General features: G+C 42.0%; 1 protein-coding gene across 5 annotated transcripts in view; it reads right to left on the bottom strand.

Annotated features, from left to right (window-relative positions):
* ldlrap1b (low density lipoprotein receptor adaptor protein 1b) overlaps positions 1 to 22,614 on the bottom strand; it is a 37,024-nt gene that overhangs the window by 13,127 nt on the left and 1,283 nt on the right. For all 5 annotated transcript variants that reach the window (XM_067613417.1, XM_067613415.1, XM_067613414.1 and 2 more), the window contains exons 2-4: positions 5,438 to 5,580; positions 4,553 to 4,665; positions 738 to 852 (exon numbers count right to left, since the gene is read on the bottom strand). In XM_067613417.1, coding sequence (XP_067469518.1) covers positions 738 to 852; positions 4,553 to 4,665; positions 5,438 to 5,580 — 371 coding nt within the window. The remainder of the gene's footprint in view (positions 1 to 737; positions 853 to 4,552; positions 4,666 to 5,437; positions 5,581 to 22,614) is intronic.

Below are 22,614 nucleotides of genomic sequence, written 5' to 3'. Positions count from 1 at the left end.
AGATGACTAATACTCATATGCATCTCATCCACAGGAAGGAAACACCAGGAACGTGAGGAACTATGAGCACGATAAAAACAGGAACTGACCGACGACGCAAGGAAGAGTTCCTACACAGATATTTGAAGTGGAGGAAGCAAAACTCGTGGGCTCCATGACAACTTGTTTACGTAACTGGGAGGATATGTGGCCTTTTGGCCAGAGCAAAATTAGTGAGGGGAAGGAAGAGGAGGGAGCGGCTCACTCGTTCAGCAAACCTCCAGGGATGGAGAGAATGCCAGAGAGGGATGACAGCTTACCCGCCCTTCATGTGCTCACTCCTTGTCTAGCTCCTGACTTAATACTTGGACATTTGCATACAGTACATACAAGTCAAGTGTGACTAAAAGTGGCTGTGTGGTTGTTCTGAGGTCTCTTTGCAACATGCAATATCTGCATAGAGTGCTTTCCACATTTTGCCAGGAGCAAAAGCTGCATTGGTTACCTGCATGCAGAATTCTGCTGTATGCAGAATCTAAAGTCTACATTTGCACCTACAGCCTGCATTTATCATCAAGTAACCCACAGCGTTCATTTGGATTACGACACCGGAGAGGCAGTAAAACATTTTCTTTTACATTTTGATTCAATTGCTCATAAACGTTTGGTGAGTATAAAGATGAGAATGTTATTGCACACATCGGAATAAACAGCCTACTTGTGCAGTGACACATAATTACGCAGACTGATTTACTCACCATTTTTCTCTTAGTGCAGAGGAAGGCATGACACTCAAGAGTCTCATTATGTTGGCTCTGGACGATGTAGGCAAACACTTTGTCATGCATCTTGTCCGCCGTGCAATATGATATTCTGAGGAAATGACACACAAAGAGACACACACACTTTAATAAAAACTCAATGACTTTATAGTCATCACAGATCAGGTGGGGCTATCGTGCAACTTCATCTACGCTAAGCCCTTAAGCTAGTCCAGAAATCTGATTGAAACTGTTCAATCTAGCAATTCTCTAAACTATTATAGAAAAAAAAAAAATCCCCGGCAATCCCAAAGCCAGCTGCACTTACAATCATAACGCTCTGCACATGATCAAATACACACCCCAGCTGTGTGCAGAGCTGACCAATGTCGTTAATCGACACTGAACATTGGACATCTGCACAGTTTTCACCAAAGGGATGCTGTTCCTTTCTGCTTTTCAAACAAGTTGCTACATCACACCCTAACTGTGTCCACCTGTTTAACAACTTTGACACACACACAGAGTTTTAAATTATAGCTTTTACATTGGGCCTGGCCACTCTGAGGTACATGAAAAGACACACACAGACGGAGGGGAGTGCTCCTGGCTTGTTGTGGTGTAGAAGAAGGTGATCTACTCAGGTGCGAAGCTGCACTGTCGCATTCTTCTGTGTGGCATGTGTGAGAGGTGTCAGTCTCGCTCCTCAGTCTCAGGTGCAGAGTGGGGGTTTTAAATTACGCTGTAATGCTCTGCAAATAGCTTTTCTCCACTGTTTGATCATGATGCCATTACGCCAAAGACCAAAGTGACGGGCATGCTGGCCAGTTGGGGAGGGAGACCCAAAACGACGGAGGAAGGCTATAATGAATGTCTGCCATCTGTCCTTCCTTTCTCCTTCAAGCATCAGCACTCTGCTCCAACTGTTAACTTCACTGTGGCATAGTCACACACTCAGTTAACTGATGAGTAAAGAATATAAGGAGTGGAAATGATAAATCAATAAAAAGCAAGAGAGAAAAAGTTTGGAGAGCTTTAAGAATCACAGCTGTGGTCTGAAAAACATAATCGAGATTTACAGGGAAATGTTTGGGAGGGAGGGCGTTGGGGAAATGGGATGTCTAGGCAAATCTATTTCTTTTATTGGTCTTCCATCTTTTTAGCAGATGTCTGGGGAGGAGAGTTCCAGTGGGGTGCGAGATACGACAAGCTGCTTTATGTCTTCACACCATCCTGAGGTCACAGCTGGATTCACCTCATGCAGTCAGCCTTTTAAGTGCTGCACCTTTTAATTGATATTCTTCAAACAAGAGAATCCACATTCATGGCAGACTTCCACTAGAGAAGCATTGCAAAAGGATGAGATTGTGTGCACTGACCTTTTTTTTTTTTTTTTTTTTAGAGCTGCAACATTTTGTAAATTAGGCTAATCATTATCAGCAACTATTCAATCGATTTATCTTTTTGAGTCGTTTTATAAAGAAGAAATGCCAAACTTCTCTGGTTCCAGCTTCTCAAATGTGAATATTTTCTGGTTTCTTTAGATTTCTATGACAGTAAACTCAATATCTTTGGATTGTGGACTGTTGGTTGGGAGAAAGCAAGCCATTTGAGGATGTCACCTTGATCAACATTATTTAACCTTTTTCTAACATTTTGTAGACGACGCGACTAATCTATTAATCAAGAAATCGATAATGAAAATAATCGCTAGCTGCAGCCTTGGTTTTTTTGCACAAAAACTAAGTAGACTGTGCAACCGCTTTCTGAGAGATTTGTGATGTAGACGTTGTCACTTAATCATTTAAGTAATTTTTCAAGCAAAAATGCCAAACATTCTCTAGTTCCAGCTTCTAAAATGTAAAGATTTCTACTTTTCTTTGTCTTATATGATAGTAAACTTGGTATTTTGTTTTGGACTGTTCCTTCCAAAACAAGCAATTTGAACACTATAATTATCATTTCTCCCTCTTTTCTGAAACTTTATAGACCAAACAATTAATTGAGACAGTAACTGTCAAATGAATCAATGGTGAAAATAATCATAGTGGGAACACTAATTGTCAGTGAATCCAAGTTGCACAAGACAGTCGATGTTCAGTTTGATCTCAGTGTGTTAGGATGCACTTACAGCAATTTAAGAACCATATAAATTCAATTTTATCTCAGCCTACGACACAGATGTTTGTCATTCTACCTCGCCCCTCCTTCCAGGGACTTGAATGTGAAATGTTACTTGGGTTCAATCTAAAAAAAAACAGCCCTATGATGTAGAGACCAGATTTAATATAGATAAATGCTGTATGTCTGAGAAATTAACTCCCATCCTGGTTACACAAAATACTGAACTGGGAAGAGAGGACAGGTGGGAAAATTGAAACTTTGCTCTAAAATATAAGAGCATTCCAAGGTGACACTGGAAATCCAGAAACATGGTCAGTGAGGATGACTTGTCAATTGAACTGTTCCAGGATAATTTAAGAAATCTGTCAGCAATTGAGATTTTGCCCTCAATCTGTCAGATTTTATAAGAAATTATTCAACACAGGGCTATCCATGCTTGAAAAGACTAGAAATACCACCTCACGGTTGTATGCCTCCGCCAACCAGTCACGTTGCAATTTACATCCATGTCTGTCCAGACTCATAATAATATCCGTAGTGAAGACTTTGAAGGAATTTAAAGTTACTACAAGGAACTTTCATTTTGTGTTGATTTTAGCAGCCCCTGTGGACAGAAGCGGTAGTGTTTCCCAGGAATAAAAACTGCATTTCCCAGCGCACCACTGCCTAGTGTCATAAAGATCTTAGCTAGCATGTTTATTTGTTTTGGAAGAGAGTAAAAGAAAGACACTACTTATTTTATAATACTATATTCCTTAAAAACGGCCATTTGCAGGATGCATAGCAATGAGGTAATGTATCTGTTTGTGGCTGTGTAAGATTAATAATTGTAATATGACGATGGCATGCACATAGGCTACATGTAAGGCTTTATCCTGTCAGACATTTGTGTGAAACTTTGTCATAATTAGCATATTAATAACTTTGTCATAATTAACATATTAATTCTTGAGGTATGGCCAAAAAATGTGTTTTGTGAATTCAAAGTGACCTTGACCTTTTGACCACCGAAATCTAATTAGTTCATTCTTGAGTCCAAGTGGACGTTTGCGCCAAATTTGAAGAAATTCCCTCGAGGCATTCCTGAGATATTGCGCTCACAAGAATGGGACAGACGGACAGATGTACGGACAACCCAAAAACATAATGCCTCCAGCCACAGCTGTCCCATCTCTCCTTGATATGTAGACTCATAAATGTGGAATTTTAGAGAAGTGATTCAAGTTTGACTCATAAGCTCAAGGCCAATGGAGGTTGGGCAGCTTTAAGCATGCAGGCTGTGGCAGGCAAGGGGTTTTGTGAAATCTGTAGGCATTTATTAGAGAGGGCGAGTGTGTGTGTGTCAGATAGTCAGTCACACCTGAGGTGAAAGATCAGACGTACAGCTGTTGTAGTGCTCCCAAGAGAGTTAAGATTGATGAGACGTACTGCTAATAGACTCTCCCTCTCTTTCACACTCACACACACACACCCACACACACACAGCAACACTTTACGCCTCCTCAAAAGTACCACACCTCCTTGCACTCGCGTCCATCCGGTGATGAATGAGAGCAAGCACTGAGTTTTGTTTTATTGTGGGTGATAAGGAAAAGCTTGTGGTTAAAGTATTTCATAACCGGGGCCACCCAACTGCTTCAGGGACACTGAACATGTAAGTAACACTGAGTTGAAAGAGGGCAACTTACCTGTATATGGAGATGTTTTCTATCAGCTGGTTGGAGGCACTGTCGTAAAGGATGATTCCGCGAGGGGAGACCGTTAATGTGACTTTCTGGAGTTTTTTCCCACTGGCTTTGGCCTGGAAGAAGGGGAGAGAAAGAGAGAAAGAAAGGAGGGTGTGGTCAAAAGAGGAGAGTCAAAAGTCCCTGGCTTGATTGTCAAAAACACTGTCAAACAAACACAAACAAAGTTGAGCAAACATATTGAAGAAAACAAGCACGAGCCTGTGTGTGAGTCAGAACTAAAGCCTGACAAAATATTACTAAAAACAGATTACACAACACGACAGGTTAAAACATATCCAACTCAGCAGCCTAGCATCCTTTTTGGAGGGTCAACAAGGGCATCCAGCAGATTAGGCCCAATCAGAGCCTCGGCCTCCTCCTCTATACATCACCGTGTCCTGAGTCCCACCATTCTGCCACTGCTAACTTCATTATCCACTGAGCTGCCAGATCCAATAACATTAAGCCTTTTCTACCATGATAAAGCTGGCTGAGCCTTATACGGAGCAACAGTGTCCAAACTAATTGCATCCTCCTCTAAATGTCAGCTGGGGCCTCGGGGGAGAAGTAGGCAGCCAACCAGTCACTTTTCACTGAGGTGTCAGTCAGGTCATGAACAGGAGGAAACTTACTGGGTGTCTATTGTTTTCAAGTGGCAGGGGTGATGATGTGGGAAAAAAATATTATAGGTGCTTGACAGAAACTCATTTTCTGGGAATACTTTCTTGAACAGCACTGCGTTGATAAGAGATTTTGTGTACCCTGTGTTCAAGCTATTCCGATGCTTATGTGTGTGTGTCTTGGCTGCTTACGTAAGAGCATGAGTGTGTGTGTGTTCTTTCTCACCGTGGCCACTATCCTTTTGACAGCCGCCGCCGACAGCTCCTCTCCTTTGGGCTGCTCAACCATGGTGACCCCCAGGTACTTGAGCTGGAACACCATCCCCTCCAGAAGGGTCTCCCTCGTGTCCGTCCAGTTCTCTGGAAGCTCTGCAGATGAGAGACACGCACCAGTGACACTTCTGATCACGACAAACTGGCTGCTTGTACTGTGATGTAAGCTGAGAGATGCTCTGTCAGACATGTGTCAGTACAGTGCGGCGTTCTCTCAGGCCACTCGGAGGAGAACATATTCAACTATATTAGATGTGACTGAGGTCAAACCATGTCCTCAGTATGGGTGTGTGTAATGAGCACATGTTTTTGATCTTCTCCTTGAAGGCAGGGAAGCGCTCTTATGGAATTTATTTTTACTGGCTAAAATAATTCAAGACCTTTTTCAGAAATATTTCAGTATATAGAATGAGGTGCAGAGTTTTTCTTGCAAATTTAAATCAAAAGGTGGCTCGTCTATTTGGCCACCTGAGAAATAGCTCTCCTACTGTAAATGTATAATATCAGTAATGTCTATATATGGGCATTGTTTGCTGCTTTTTTGACAGTGGTTTGACAGCCTTACACAAGTGACCGAATTTGGTAAAGAGCTAGAGATGCTTATATCCCATTTAACCAAAACCCTCATTTGTGCAGCTGTTCTGTCCTTCTGCTGCTTTAACACTTTCAACTTCCCTGCATAGGCTCAATAACTTTTCTCTTATCATATCATACACATTTCTTATCTGCCCCGTTTCCTGATTCCACTCTGACAGCCTATAGTGCCCATAACATGTACTATTTTATTCACTTGTAAACCCTTACTTTCCTCTCATCTATCACTCTATGTTGTATAGAGACTAATCAAGCATACATGCCATAAAACTAAATTTAAGAGAATAAAATATTTAAAAACTGGCCCCTTGACTACTTGCCTGGATTCATTTACAATCCTGTCCAGTACTCCTACTAAAGTCATTCATAAAAATTCATCTCCTCCAGCATACGAGACAGTAACATCCAGAATACAGTATAGTAAACTTTGTTTTGAGAATTTAACACTGAGCCTGCAGTTTTGTTTTCTTTTATCAGAGGGAAGCTGGGTGAGCTGCTTCATACTGTATCACTATGAAGATAGCCGGGGGTGCCTGCTCACGGGACTAAACCACAGAGATGAAGCAGCAAAGACCAGCAGAGCAGAGAAAAGAACAACTTGTGTGAATCGACGGGCTTCTCAATAATATATAACATATATGTATATAATAATATTAATGTCACATAAGCTTACTTCTGGTTGTCAGCAAGTGGTGTTATGACTATGACTCAATATTGACATGCAGATGTGTTCAGGCCTGGACTCTTATCAAGCATGAGAAATTTGGGGCAGATTGGGCACTGTACATTCTAGTCACCACAACTTCCTGTTTCATGGTGACACATGCAAATGAATTACACTGCAATAACAGTCAATACTAGTTCTTTTACACTCAGCAACATTTCAGATCACACTGACCAAACTCAAATAACCAGCTGTACAATTCTTTTTTTTCAATAAAGCCAAAGCAGGAACAAAATCTCAGAGAGGAAGTTGAAAATATCAGTAATCTTGAAGCCCATAAAAGCTTTATGGACTTGCAACTATGTGGTGAGAGAGCTAGCGGGGGTCAGAGGGATCCATTTGTCTCCTAAAAAGGCCCATCAGAAGACATAGCCATCAATAAAACCCCCTCCCTCTTGGGTGGTCTTCATGGCACCCAGTACCTTCAGAGTGATCTAAACAGAAGTGTTTTTGTGCAAAGAGATGTGCAGCCAATTATGAACGGTAAGAAGAGTGCTTTCCAATACTCATGGGAAAACTAATCGGCCACCATTGTGTTAGTTGCTTTATTGTCGTCGTCTTTTTTTTTTTTTTTAAATTCATATCACTGGTTCCCATTTCTCAAATGTGAATGTTTACTTGTTTTGCTGATCTTATATGATAGTACATTGAATATCTGGGTGTTTTTGAACATTAGTCAGTAAAAACAAAACATTTAAATTCTGTAAACTTGGACTCTGGGAAAGTGTGATGGATATTTTGTCTGATTTCTGATATTTTATTGACCAAACAATAGAGAGAGAAAATAATCTGCTGTTTAATCGATAATGGTTTTTATATGCTGGCACCCAAAAAAAGGTTTAGGTTTATTTTTATTAAGTTTATTCTCTTTATTTTTATAATAAAATTTCTTATATATATTTTTTCATTGACAACCTCATCCTCAGTGCAGTAAAAATGTGCTACTTGCTTCCTCATGTCAACGGTGAAATATTATTGATTGGCATTTCAAATTATATTTGCTTTTTCCGGAAATCAAAGATACAATGACGTATTGTGAATTGTTGTGATTGACAGCTGCACAATACAGTTAACCTGAAAAAATAGCCATTACTCAGCCCAGCAAGTGAAGGACTTTTAAAGCTTTTTGAATGCATTTATTCTTTGTGAACACTATCATTTGGCTTAAGAACCTAATCATTTAGGAAACATAAACCATTTGGGGACAGCAGCAGACTCATAACTATAACGTTCATTTCTTATCCAGCCAAACCATGTCAAGCCTGAGTGGTTGTGGGGAATGGTTTTAATGGTCTAAAAATGCAGCTCTAACCAAACCCATACTTAAGTAATGGGTGAGGCTGACAGTGAACACCCACTCTAAGGTCAAGGTCTCCAAGCTCCTAAGTGTGGGGAACAGATCAAGCTGTCCTCCTCTGCTGATCCTGTAGTTACATTAGTGCCTGGATAAGTAGCACCCTTACTGTAATATAATCTGTGGCGAGGAATCACCACATGCTATTCGTGACCTAAATCAAGTTACCAAGTGGTCCTAGTGGACTATAAATGTCCATTATGAGGTGTAGCCACTTAGAACATTTGCAGACAGTTACACAAACATGATGGGGAGTGTTGCAGGCTTAACCTCAGCTACCATGGCATTTCTAACCTTCGGTTCGTGCTTGTGTTCACAAAAGCAACAGTGAACGCTCAAGTCCAGAGATTTTCAGGGTGTTTACAAAAAGGCAATGCTGCTGACAGGTCTGCTCCACTGAATTTCAACAATCTGTCAGATGTGCTTTGAAGATGCTCTGAGTGATTCAAGGCTTAGGAGAGATGTCATTCACATAACACACGCAGCAGCACCAGCCGGCTTGTGTTGGTCCAGCAAAGATATCAGGAGTTAGCCCCCGTGCTTCGACTGCCCATACTAATGCTTGCTCGCAGGAGGTCTCTAGGGATGAGCAGCAGTTCACCCTGACTGCAGAGTGTTAGGAATCCCCCGTCGCAAGAAATACTAAGGAGGCTACTGAAAGACTGGACTACACAGATGATGAGAAATATTTAGCCCAGTGTGAAAACAGAAGGCACAGATGAGTATTCTATTTCAGGAAGAGTAAGCCGCAAAAAAGAAGAAGAAGAAGAAAAACACTCGGTCTCACTGTGGTAGTTTCAGTGAGCGATGAAACGAAACAACACCTTTCTTCAAAAAACAAAAAAACATGTTGACAGTTCAAATGAGCAATTCATGAGCCGAACCCATTTTTAGAGTGGTGTATTTACCCAGTGAGTGCTGCTTTGTATGGAGTAATAATCCATTTTCATACTGGTCACATTTGCATTCATACAACCAACCCCCCCACCCCCCACCCACCACCAGCACCACCAACCCCCCTCCATGGCAGCTCTCTGCAGCTGGGGTGCTGATTAGAGCAAACTTCAAAGGCTTCTTGGCTACGCTGGAGCTCTGGCTGGTCAGTGAACGCTGCTCGCCTGGGTGGCACTGCCTGTAAATAAGCCAGAGAGAGCACGCAAAGGAGCACTGATGTTTGCTGAGTGCAAGGGGGTAGGACTGGAAGGGGGGGGGCAGGTAGAGGGCTGCAGCTGTTGCCAACATCAGTGAGCAAAAAAAAAAAAAAGAGGTGTGGGTGTTTAATTAGCCAATCATCTTCAAAGAATAGTGTGGATAATGAACCAGAGGGGTTCATTCGGCCTTGTTCTGGCTCCTGATCTGCAAGTCTTTGCAAGGCCAGGTGCCTGAACGTTGATCCTCTGGAAAACTTTTTACAGCTGCCCAGCTTACACACACACACACACACATAAACCATCACGTAAATATCAACTATACTACAACAGAGAGGCTCATGCCAGACCAGGGAACTTTTGTAGGGGAAAAGTCGCTGAACAGAAGCAAAACAAATATCAGCTGGTTGACTGCCAAATGATTAGAGGGGAGGGGGGGGTTGAAAAATAAGAAATGATCTCTCCCAGCATCTGTCAACCTTGGATTAACTCCCAAATTAGACTCGATAAGGGGGTCTTCTAAATAAAGAATTAGTTATAGTAACGTGCTCAAACAGAATAGTGAGAATCCCCTTTGCTCTGTTGCAGGGCTCTTGCATGAAAATATACAAACAAAAAGACTTGAGTCTAAAACACAATTCACATCTGAGTTCCTTAGGCAACCTTGGACATTTATGAATATTCATGAACATATACAATATCCACACAGCTGGAGGATTTAAATACGATGACCTCATGAGACACACTAGGCCTTTCTCAATCATCATTCCTGTCTGTACTCCTCTCTGTTCTCTTGGGCTTGTGAAACTTCATCAGTCACGGCCCAAGAATTGTTCCACCGAGTAAAGTGCTGTCCAAATGACCTGAGGTGCTCTCTCTCCACCCGTGTTGTCTAAGAGGCTTTGGGAACCGACTAGTCTGAACTTGGGGAAAAACACACATGCCAGCATGCATTTCTTGCCAACCAGTTTGATGGTGGAGAATTTGAGCCAGAATCACAAATGTTATCATTTTTGTCCCACAGCTGTTATTCTGTCACCATATTAAGTTTTCATATTCTTTCCAAGTGAGAAATTACCAGTTTATACATCTATAAAAAGTATTTTATAAGTAAACAATTTCACAAAAATAAGTACTACTTGAAAATAAAAAAGACAAACATCGGTCTTAAAGTCAAAATCAGTATTTTGTGATGCCAAATTAGTTTGTCTAAAAGCCAAGTTAAGGTCCATATTTTTTATTGGGCAATTACTTTATTTACTTTATTGGAGATTATTTAGTTATGTTGAAGTGTGAAGACTGGAGCCAGGCTAAGCTAAGCTAAGCAGCAATAATGCTGTTGTGCAAGTGTACATTCAGTGTTCATCCTCCCCTCCCAAGTTCAACTTGCCAAGTTTGAACTCCCAAGTGCACACACACAAGTCGAAACTTGGTGTACTCTGTATTGAGAAAGGCCTAAAGTCTACAGTTGCTCAAATCATGAGACATTTTTGACCCAGAAAAGGTCTCTGTTTATTTGTACTGCCCAATTTCACATACAAGGTCTCAATGGGATTCTTGACCCTGCCCATGCTCTCCAAGACAAGGAAAGGCTCCACAAAATCTCAGCACACAAGGAAAAACTCAAGAGACAGGAAATGGTAACTTAACTGAACATTGTTTTATTGCTCCTTATAAATTGTTTTATATCACTAACCACTCTAAGCATGAGTAATTATATCTCTTTCCAAGGAAAGAATTTCAGGGACTAATTTTTCTCATATGCTTCAGAAAAATAAAACTGTTCTTGTTACCTTTGGTCTAGTTTTGGAATGATATTGTGCAACTACAACACATAACTGTCTATAATTACACATTTGATGTTTAGTTTGTGCTGGGATAACTGTTAGTGTAGCAGTTTGCCATACTTAGAACCCTCAACAAAACAAAACCCCATTGGCATCCACTCACTGAAGCGTAATCAGCCTGTAATCACACAGCCAGTGTGAACTCCACTCTGCCAGTCAGATGGAAACTTAGTCCCATCCCCTGTGTCTCCTGCCTGTGTCTCCTCCTGCTTCAGACAAGTCTCAACACTCCACCGGCGAGGCTCAGCCAGGAGGGGAACAAAGAAAATACAAGCAGATACTTCCTCTCTCTGCAGTTCACCTCATCTGAACTAGTACAAGTCTACAAACATTAAAAATCTATATATCACACTGTATTATTAAACCTTTGTCAACTGAGGAGACAAAAGGTTTAATAATACAGGGACATCTGACTTCTGGATTGAATGCTACCATAGACGAGTGTGATAACAGGTCACTAAAGCAATATACTTCTGCACAAGAAGTGTGATTGAGTGTATTCTTGACTGCATGACAATGTCAGAATGTGTTAAAACACATTTCAAATTAAAACCTGTGGTCTGTGTTTCAGCAGATTTCTGTGGTGTGAAAATGACAAACAAATCAATAAAAAGAAACTATGAGCATTATTCGAGACTGGGTGTACACTAAGCGTGCAACGGATCACAAAACTCACAGTTCAGATCGTATCACGGTTTTGAGTCACAGATCAGATCATTTTTCAGATCGGCAGAAAAAAACAAAACAAATATAACTTTGCATTTATTCTGTAAAACACTTAAAGCAACTTTTACCCATGGGCTTAAATGGAAAAAAAAAAACATTCAAGATGTCCAAAGTTTAAATAAAATCTTAAAATATATAATATATTCAATACTCAACTGTTAAAGTGCAATATGAGGCATGATACCTTCCTCCTTAAAACATGGTAGTGAATGAAACAACAGCCTGTGTCCACATCATCAAAACTTGATGATAACTTACAAACATGAACACACGTCTTGTCTTGCAGCTTAGCTTGTTGAATGAGCCACCAAACAAACATTCACCGGGGAAAAGTGCTCAGCTTAGCTGCAGCACATTAAACAGCTCGTAAACATACCTGCAGATGTCACTTCGGACCTGTTAGATGCCTGCTCTTCAAAATCCCTGTTAGCGACACGCTGTCTGTCCATGACTGGCTACAGCAGTTTGTTTACTTTGTCTCCAATGAGACATTAAATTTTGCAATCAATCCACAGTTCACATGCCTGCCAAACTGTGGTACGGATCACGATCAACTACGTTCCATTACACCACTAGCGTACACCATATCACTCCTGTTGTATTCCCCCTGATTTTTCTCAGATATGCAAATTATGAAAGTGTAGGAGTCCCAAACATAATTATTATAAACTATACTGTGTACTACCAACAATGGCCAATATTTCTCAGATTTCAGGCAGGTTATTACTGGAGCTGTGGGGGCAGAAATCCAGTCAGTCAGTCTTTCTGTTGTCAGAGAGCTCTGAGTGTCAGGCCAAGCTGTGGTCAGTTAACTCCTCTAGTGCATACACAAGACCGTAGTGGAGGAAAACGCACTAGAATGGTCTTAGACTCTTCTTTAAAGGCCCCATGAAATGGAAGCAACCTAGCACGACGCCATCTTGGTTGAGTTAGGGTCATAGACTGTATAAAAATATGGACATAGTTACCGTGACGTCACCTGTTGGTTTCTGAAGAGCGGTTCTGAAGTTCAAAGTGAGCCGCTCCGGCCGTCGCCATTTTGGCAGTGCGTGACGCTATGTAACTCCCAGCCAATCAAAAATAGGCACATAGGCCGGCCGAATGGCTGAAACAAGCCACCTAGCAGCTGGCGGACCTGTCACTCAAAGCAGCCATGTCCTTCATTATGCATAACTTTACGGTTTAATAAAATTTAAACGGGTGAGTTATAAAAAAATGGGGGGTCTCGAGGGATTGACTTGCTTTTGGAGCCAGCCTCAAGTTACCATTTGAGGAAGTGCAGTTTTTGGCACTTCTGCATTGGCTTCATTTTAACAACCCCTGAGGTTGCCGCTTGGTTAGGGTTAGGGACCACAAACAAAGAGATGCTACTGTGTGCACTAACATTGTTTATTTATTTTTTATTTCTTTAACTTTACACATTTTCATTCTCTCTCAGAAACAAGTAGATGCTACTATCTGCTTATAAATGCTGTTGTTAAGTGCACTAAAACTTTATTTTTCATTCATAAGTTGTTGTTTTTTTTGTTTGTTTTTTTACAATCTTTAGTTTTTTGACTACCTGTGGACATTTATTTAGTTGATCATTTTTTCAATTTAAAATAAATGCACTGCACAGATATACTTAAGCAAACAGAGACAATGCAGACAATAACATTAGTGTCAAATAAATGTTCATTTAAGTTCAGAAATTTTGTGTCTCATTTGTTATTATTATTAAATTGTTGTATTTTATCAGATGCAAAAACAACAACAAACAAAACAAAAAAAAACAACATGATATCGGCATTATATATTGGCCACCCTGCTCTCTGAATATCGGCCATGGAAAACCCATATTGGTCAACCACTACTCAGGAATTATAATCAAAAGGGATTTGAGGGCTGAGCCTGTGCAGCACTAGAGCATGAGAAGGGTGGTGGATGTGGCGGTGGCGGGTATTTTGGTCAAAGCGAGCACACAGAAAATGAAGCTGGCGATTTGGACACGGGAGGGTCAGAGAGGATCGCTATCACGATCCCTGTTAACAGCCAGTGACAGTGACAATAATGAGGAGAGATGATCTGCTCTTCCTGGCCTTAAGAAGGGAAGACAACGGACAGACGGATGGAGGGGGAGGGAGAGAAGACAGGCAGAGGCATCGAGACGTTCATAAATGAAGAACAAGCAGATAAAAGGGAAATAGGAAGTGAGGTAATGTAAATGAAAGCAGCGAGTCAAAATTTCCCACCATAAATTCACAAACGCAAAACCCTTCATACAACAAATGTAATGGACAATTGGGGGGGGTGGGGTGGGGGGGGGGGGGTGTGCAACAGTTTAATCACCGTGGAAACAGCAGGAGTGCTCCGCTATGCTGTGAATGCCTGCTAAATAATGAAGTTAATACTCTGGGGGTAGCAGAGAGGGAGAGAGATGCATGCAGCAATACAGGCATAAAAAAACACAAATCACAGTGCCATCCTGACAACTTTTCATTTCATCACTGTGATCTAGCTTGCTTCCAGCTAACATTAATAGTGTTTCTCTGCTGGAAAATGGATGAAAATGTTTCCCTGAACACAATATATAACTCTCCAGCAGACAAGGATGAATTGAAGATGAAAATGTCCACTCTTCCTCTCCGTCGTCACAGTTCTCAACGCAAAACCGATTCGTCAATCACAAAGCTGACCAGATGACACGACTTTGGCGTGACTGAGTCGGACTTAGTGCCATTATGTCAGACAGTATGAGTTAATGTTCTAGCAGCATCTGGGAAAATCTTTTCACATCCTTGTTGCTGACATTATTCTACAAGTGACACCGGATCGAGTTAGTAAAGCTGTGAGTACATGAGTGAGGCGCTGCAGTGTTGAAATCAGTTGGAGCAGTTAGATATTCAACCGAGTCTGTCGTGAATTATTATTTGGGGATTCTAGGGGTAGATGGGAGGAGGACTAGCAGGAAAGAAGTGGCCCAGCCTGGTTTAAACATATGCCGTTTGTCCACTACATGGTACCAGCTCGACTATTCTTCTGGACTCGCTTTACTTTTTTAGAGTTCGTTTTCCATTGCAGCACCCCCTCAGTGTGGGTCGGGGTATGACCATCGCTGATTGATCAAACACACACGGCGCAGCTACTTAAACTTGTGTACCTCTTCAATCATAAAACAAGTACTCTAGTATCGATTTAGTACCAGTTTAGGATGAGATCAGGACATTTCTCTTCGTTTGATAACGTTAAAAGTTAGACTTTGTTGTCGGCTTCCCGACTCATTTTAAAAAAAGATGAGAGAAAAAGAGAGTGCGAGTGAGCTGAGAGCACGAGTGAGCGAGAGAGAGAGAGTGAGAGAGAGAGAGCGATGGTGGAGAGAAAGCCTGTGAATGAGAGAAATAAAACGTTATTTTCTGATTGTTTCAAGGCAGTTACGTTCCAAAGCACAAATAAATAACCATCAAACACTCAGCAGATCATTTACTGTGGAGACGGACGCTCTTAGTTTCATTTTCCTCCTCTGCATGTGTGAATTTTTTTTAGCTGAGGAGCGAAAGCAAGCAGAGAGAGAGAGAGAGAGAGACGGCACGGCAGTGATGGAGTGAGGAGAGGGAGCAGCGGTAGAGAGAGAGAGAGAGATCAGTGAATGACAGAGATGACTGATCAATCAGTGGTCTGCAGTGTTTCATGTCACCTTTTAATATCGGCTCAGCTCGCTTGGAACCTCGACAGAGATGATACCAAAAAAAAAGTACCAGGTACCAGGTACTATCCACAACTTCTGCCCGATGGAAAACCAAAAAAAAAAGGCGAGAAGAGTCGTTTGAGGTGCTACCTTGTAGTGGAAAAGGGGCTATACAAACAATAAATAAAGACTCAGGTCAATCGTCAAAGTCCCAGCACTCCACAGCAGGCTCCACGAGTCGAGCCTGCTATATCAACAGTTTCCCTTTTGTTGAGATTTGAAAGGAGCCTCTGAGCACTGAGAGCTCTCCGCATGTGGTGTCGCACTGGCTTTGGTGAATGAGTGAGAGGAGAGAATCCTGGCGCATTCATCTGAGCCCCTCTGGATCCCAAACTGTGAATGACTCATTGTTTTCGGACTGGCTGGACGCACTCCTGCCCACCTGCGTGCCTTCTCCTGAACAAGATGGGGAAATGAATACATCTCCACTGGGGCTTCTGTTGCTCTAAAACACACTTGCTGCCACACTGCGAAGCAAGTGCAGAAATCTGGCGAGTAACAGCCACTGGATTCTTGCTTTGGTTGGAGATGTGCGTCTGCCTGGGATATTGAGGAAAAACTGGCTGACTTTCACGTGGTCAGCTCAGATGTGTTTGTGTGTACATGTGCAAGTCATAGTCTGCTAAGACCAATCACAAACAAGTGTCTAAAAGATCAACAGTAGGCAACTACTATGACTTAGCTTTAGCTCCAACTGCAAGCAATTACCACAGTAACATTTGCTTGTGAATCTTCAGCTATTTAAAGCCAGAGTCGACCTCCGCCTGTGGCGAGATGACCTCCTCTTATCTCACAACAACAAGACATGCAAAAAAAAAAAAAAAAAGAAAAAAAAAAAAAAAAGACCTATTCCAGCATTATTAGATTCCAATCAGGACACTTTGGGCTAATTTAGAAACTGCTGACTCAGATGAAGAAAGATGCCTGGAGGGATATACAGAGTACAGAGCTTGTTGAGAGAGAGCCTTTGACAACCTCTAACTACGCCGCAGAAAAAGTTAAGTGCTACATCTCTACTGCAGACTGTCATTTGAGGTTAAGTCTCATTTAGCCATGTAATTAGTAACCTTATATATCCTGTTGAGGCTGTTCGTTCCAGTGCAGGTCAAGAGATGAGCACCAACATCGCCGAAGCCTAACAATGGACAGACATTATGTGAGAAGGCTGAGAAAAAGCATTGTTAAGGAAGGAAAGTGTGTTACTACACATGGGGCGACTGTCACTGTCCCTGCCTCGTACAAAGACTAATCTAGTACTATTGTTCCTACTCCTAACTTCAGCTTCTGTGGAGCAGATTACAGGAAATGTTTAACATATTATCTGAGACCCGGGTCAAAGTCTCTCTGTGTGACATACACAAATAACAGCATTAGGTACAAATGACCGCAGAAGACAGGCCAGTTCACTAAAAGGAACAATCGATACAAAGTAAGTAAGATGAACAGTCAGTGGGGATCTGTTATGCCCTTACAGCCTCTGTCCTCTTTTCTTTGTCCTCAGGCACCAGGATGCTCCTTTAGTTTCATCTTAGCAGGCTTATCCAGCAGGCTTAAAATATTCTTACATATCCGTGGTGGAGCATTCCCAAAGATACAGGGGAAGTGTTGCATGACTGTGATGCAGTCCGTTTTTAATTTGATGACCATTCAAAACAATTCCAGTTGGATAAAGGAAAGGATTTGCAGAGGATAAGAGTCTTATAGCCATCCTAACACTGAGACACGTGTCTTTCAGCATTGGCTAAATCCACTCAAAGAAGGAAAGTGAGGAGAGCGAAGAGAAATGAGTGATCATGCCAGTCGGGGATTACAGCTGATGACCAGCTGAGGCCAGAATGTACTCACAACAAGAATCGGGGTTATGAAACTGATCCTTAGAGCACTCCGAGTACAGCCATGCTAAAGAGGAGAAGCTTGTATCTACTGCAGCTCAGATAAAACAGACAAATAAGGATGCGTTTTTATGCAGAGGGCTGGGTGCATCTTCAAATCTATGAACATGTGCATAATTCAAAAACAAAACACTGGGGAGCAGTGTGCCCTAAACTAGGGGCCTTCACAAGTCTAAATCTGTAGAAAATCTACCCAAACCTGACATGCATACATTAATTTTCACAAAGGAAGAGACCACATTGGAGAGGAAACAGAGGACAGACAGAACAGGTCTGAAATGCAAGGATAATTAGACTTGATCCAGAACTTTGCTGACTTGAACACTCCTAAATAGAGGGAGAACACAAAAACTGGTAAAAGCATGATGTGCCACCAATTAACTAACAGCATTCAAAAAGCCTAAAAGCATTTTTCCTCTGGAATGATGATGACGCACCACCTGATCATAGCTGGTAGCGACTCTGCCTGGATCCACCTGGGTACTCGACATGTTGACGGACACGCTGACCTGAGACCTACGACAACAGAACAGGAACCTACCTGGATCCAATTAGCCTTAATATAATTTGGACACGACATAACTCCGATCCTGGGTCAGGTCTCCTTATATAGAAACCAAGATGACCTGTTAAGACCGCTGTACCAAACCAGTGCAAAAAAAACCCAGCATGAATTGAAAAAGAAATAAATCAGTTGTTTGCTTTGACTGACTCTTTGTTTTGGTTGCATACTACCCTGAGGGCTGATTAATATTCCTCTTGTTCAACCGGTTGGTGTTTGACACACGGGATCACTGATTTACACATGCAGTTTTGGAGTTGTGCATATCAGCTCCTTTGCACGTCTCTGCAAACTGTGGATATCCAGAAAGCCCTTCTCTGCATCAACACTCAAATATGTTTATGTGCTTCTTGGCAGACATGTTTAAACCTGTAATTATAACGGCATTGGCAGGAAATAACAGGAGGAGAGAGGGACAGGTCAATGAGATGTAGAGGAATCTTCCATTAAGAAAAATCATCTGGCTTGCATTCCTAGAGACTTCATATGCGAGGTGAGTTTAGGGTAAAGGGTGTGTTGTGTGACTGACAGAGCAAAACAGTGATTTTTCCAAGCAATAGCTATGGGGATTTCGTAAAAAAAAAACTGAAGAAAAAAATAGGTTTTTTGTTGCATCTTCTTTCACACAGTCACCATGCAATTATGTGTTTTTGAGTCAAAAGCATGTGAAGCTCTTAGGAGGAACGTTTTAGAGTGGGCACTAAAAAAAAAAAAAAGCAAGTCTTACTTGAATTACACGCTCACTAAAGTGGAGCGAGGGGAAGGACAGGTTGCTTATCAGTACTGGCCAAAACACCCCAAAGACATTCCTCAACCCCCACAGCTTGACTGACAACTTGGAACCTTCTTTTGCTGCTGTGGGTGCCCAATAAAGTCTTTAGACAATGTTCTTGGCATTCCCACAGTTGTACCTGTCAAATCATTACCTCACTTGCTCAAAGCAGATTAAAAGGAAAGGAGTTGTAATTGCTGAAGAGTAGAGAACGACCAAACAACGTAACTGTTTCCAAGCTGAGATAGCTGTCTAAATATACTTAATTGGGATTTGTAGGCTTTCCCCCCCTTGCTATAAAAGGTCTCAGTCGTCACTTCACCAAGACATGACAATGAGGCTTAAGGACTGTGAACTAAAACATTGACCATATGTCTAGACATATGGGCGAAGGAGATTACATTAATTATTTCTTACCAGGAAGGCGAACTGGTTAACCACAGTGCCTCTGACCCAGACTTCCCCACTGGCTTAAACAGAACGGCCTAGTCTTTCAAAGAAGCCGCTACTTTAAAAACTGGGGCGAAGAAAAGACTCATTTCCTTCCATAAGAAAACTGTCATGTAACAAACCGATATGAGGGCAATTTTTTCTACAAGTAGTGTGTTTATAATTTTGTTTCTGCCATTAAATGTGTTTTTTTAATTTGAATATCTTATAGGGATAATTTTGCAGTTTACATGGAAAAGGAAATGATGTTTACTCTGAAATAATAACGGCAAGATCCTGCGCCGACAGACACGCATGAGAGCAGATGTACATTTCTAATCATAGTCGACTGGATGCAATATAGCGCGGTCAATATGACGGATGGAAATAGATCGACTTTTTCTTCACAAATTCTGCAATCTAGTGCTCGTTTTTGCCTATGCAGTTACTGCTGTAATGATAATAATTGTGATGTTTAAAGTATCATATTTTTTTCCTGCTGTGTCAGCTAAAGCAAGAGAAAGTCAAACATCTATTTCCCCGCAGGATGAAAAATAGTCCTCTTGGAGAAACAGTGACAAAGCATGATTGTGCAAGCTGATCCACACACACACACACTCACTCACACGTGACTGCATGCACTGACTACACACATACACACACACACACACACAGAAGCAGCTTATGCATCACGCACATAAGGAGAAACTTCAGATGTTCTTCTCTCTAATCTCAAATACGCACACACTACAAGATCTGAAAATAATGGCGCATTACACACTACAGGATATTATTAAGATTATCACACCAGAGAGAGCAATGCACCACCATATGTGATCTCATGGGGAAGTAGATGTAAACAAAATCGCGACTGACATGGTGTAAAACTCGCTTTAGTTAAGCTTCTCTTTGCCCGTACGGTTATGATATGTCTTAAAAGACACATTATACGGGCAGTCGTGTTTTATTCTTGCCACATAGACAAGCTTTTCCTCCATCTCAGCTGTCCAACACACCCGTACAACAGCTTGTTGTTGTTTCTTTGTGGTCGCTATTTCAAAAGTCCTCTCATTCACTTCCATCTCCTTTTGAACATGTCTCTCTCATTTGCTATTGTGGTCCCGCTTGGAAAGGAGTGACGTAATCATCCAGATTTTAAAATCCTAAACATCAAACATGTTTGAAACTATCAGGGTGGCTCCGATGAGTCTGTGAGCAGTTCTGGAGGTTTAAGATTGGATCTGTAAATTCCTCACATTACCAGATAATAAGCCGAAAATCGGTACCGACCAAGGTCCCAGACCAGATTTCTCCTCCGATTGTCAGGAGGGGTGAATTGAGGATAAATCGGCCTAAAACTTCTGTAGTCTGAGCTCGGCTTTAGAGATACAGAGGACCCAACAGGGCTATAAATCAATAAGAGCTTTACAACACCATAAAGGAATCCTGCAGGAAGCAATCTCCATTACAACCTGACCAGCCTTTGGATGACTTTGTGTAGGGGACATACCACTGACTGGTCAGAGCAGGGCCATAGGTGCAGGAGGGGGGGGTTGGCCAGTGCAGGCCACGGAGAGGATACAGACCAACAGCTGCCTGCTTGTAAAGTGAAGTGCCTGCTGTGTCTGCCATTAATCATTATGACATTTAAGTTGAAACTACAGATGTTTTATTTAAAACCAGCCTCAACTTCTATCACTGCAGTGACACTATCTAAGTAGGCTAATGCACAAAATGCAAATTAGTTGACAGCTACACCCACCGGTACCACCTCAGGGGAAAGTGTCAACAACACATTTAGGTGTTTAAGGTCAGACTCACTTCTCCCTTTACCCACCTGCATGTGTCGGCTGAGCAGATATCCTGATATCTAGCCGTTTCAATATTGACAACCGCACAGAAGACAGCTCCTTGACCGTGAACGTAGGAGGGAGCTGTCTCTCTTCAATGCAGATAGGGATTTTCTGCCTCCCACACTTTTCAGATTGGCAAAGACAGAAAAGCAGGGCCTTTATGACCTAAAAAGATGGTTGATGTTGCATACCATTTACCCCCCTCTGAAAAATGGGAACTATTTGGATGTAATGAGAGGGCAGTGCAGTGAAAAGGTTTTGTCAGCTCAGCAGACTGCCGAAAAAGCAACTGAGCCGTTTAAAACCATGCAGGAAATGACATAGCCGACACATTCTTGCCTGTGCAGAGACACATAACCGCAAAAGCAGGGCATACAGACATTTGTGTTGCCTTTTATTTTGGTGTGCAGTGATCATCAACAGGACACCGGGCAGTTCGGTGAAAACAATACTGGAAGCTGTTGTGATGTAAAACTGACAGTGGGGTGAAAGGAATGCAGTGCTGATAGATGCCAAAGATGTGAATATGCTGCTTTGACAAGGCCGAGCCTACACACACACACACACGCGCGCGCGCACGCACGCACGCACGCACGCACGCACGCACGCACGCAGGAGGGAGAGACAATTATACGTGAGACATGTGGCAAAACTTTGCCTCAAATTATGGATCTGTCTAAAACTAAAAATAGCGCATTTGTTAAACAACCCAAGTATGAAGGCACATTATCAAAGAATTCCCACAATTTTTATCCTGCTGTCTAAAATTACAATGCATGCATCTCATGCGAAAAGAGCAGAAACTAACAAGTACACTACAAGATAAAAACAAGTTGCTTTCTACTCATGACACTGTAGTACACTGGTGCCTTCTCAAACAGAGCTAAGCCTATAAATTACATCTAGGAAAAAAAGAAGATGATGAACAGTCACTTGATCACAGACAAAAGAGGAACCTATTTTGTGAGAAACTGATGCGATACATACAAAATGACTGACAGGATCAGCTGTTTGACTGTCTGTTTGTGGCAGCGACAGAGAAGTGAGGAGGTTGACTTTTGCCACAGATTGAATGTGGAGTCGTTGCAAAGTTCGCCACCAGCCTCAGCTTCCCTGTATTAGCGATTTAATTGGTCATTAGCCTTCTGTGACCACTGCCTGGTCAGATGTGGACAAGCCGTGCTGATTGTGCATCACTCCCCCTCAGAGAGGAGTGGACCAAAACAAAGCATCAATTGCACTGACCGGCACGTGTGACATCTCGCTGCCAACTGCTCTATTGTCTATGAAATTAAAAAAAGAGGGAGGGGGGAGGGGGTGTGAGTAGGCAGGGGACATTCCCCTTTTGTACAAGCAAACATAAAAAGGGTTTGCATGTGAAAGCCACGCCAGCATAGTCAATGTGATCATGCCTGGGTGATGGCTGTACACATTGGAGGGTGCTGAGCAGCAGCTGAAGCCAGACATCATGGGGGAAATCCCAAGCTAATCCTGAGGTGGCTCTC

The sequence above is a fragment of the Thunnus thynnus genome, chromosome 16 (genome assembly GCF_963924715.1).
Source record: "Thunnus thynnus chromosome 16, fThuThy2.1, whole genome shotgun sequence".
Lineage (NCBI taxonomy): Eukaryota > Metazoa > Chordata > Actinopteri > Scombriformes > Scombridae > Thunnus > Thunnus thynnus.
The sequence above is the reverse complement of the archived record's forward strand: the minus strand, read 5'-3'. Positions and strand labels throughout refer to the sequence as shown.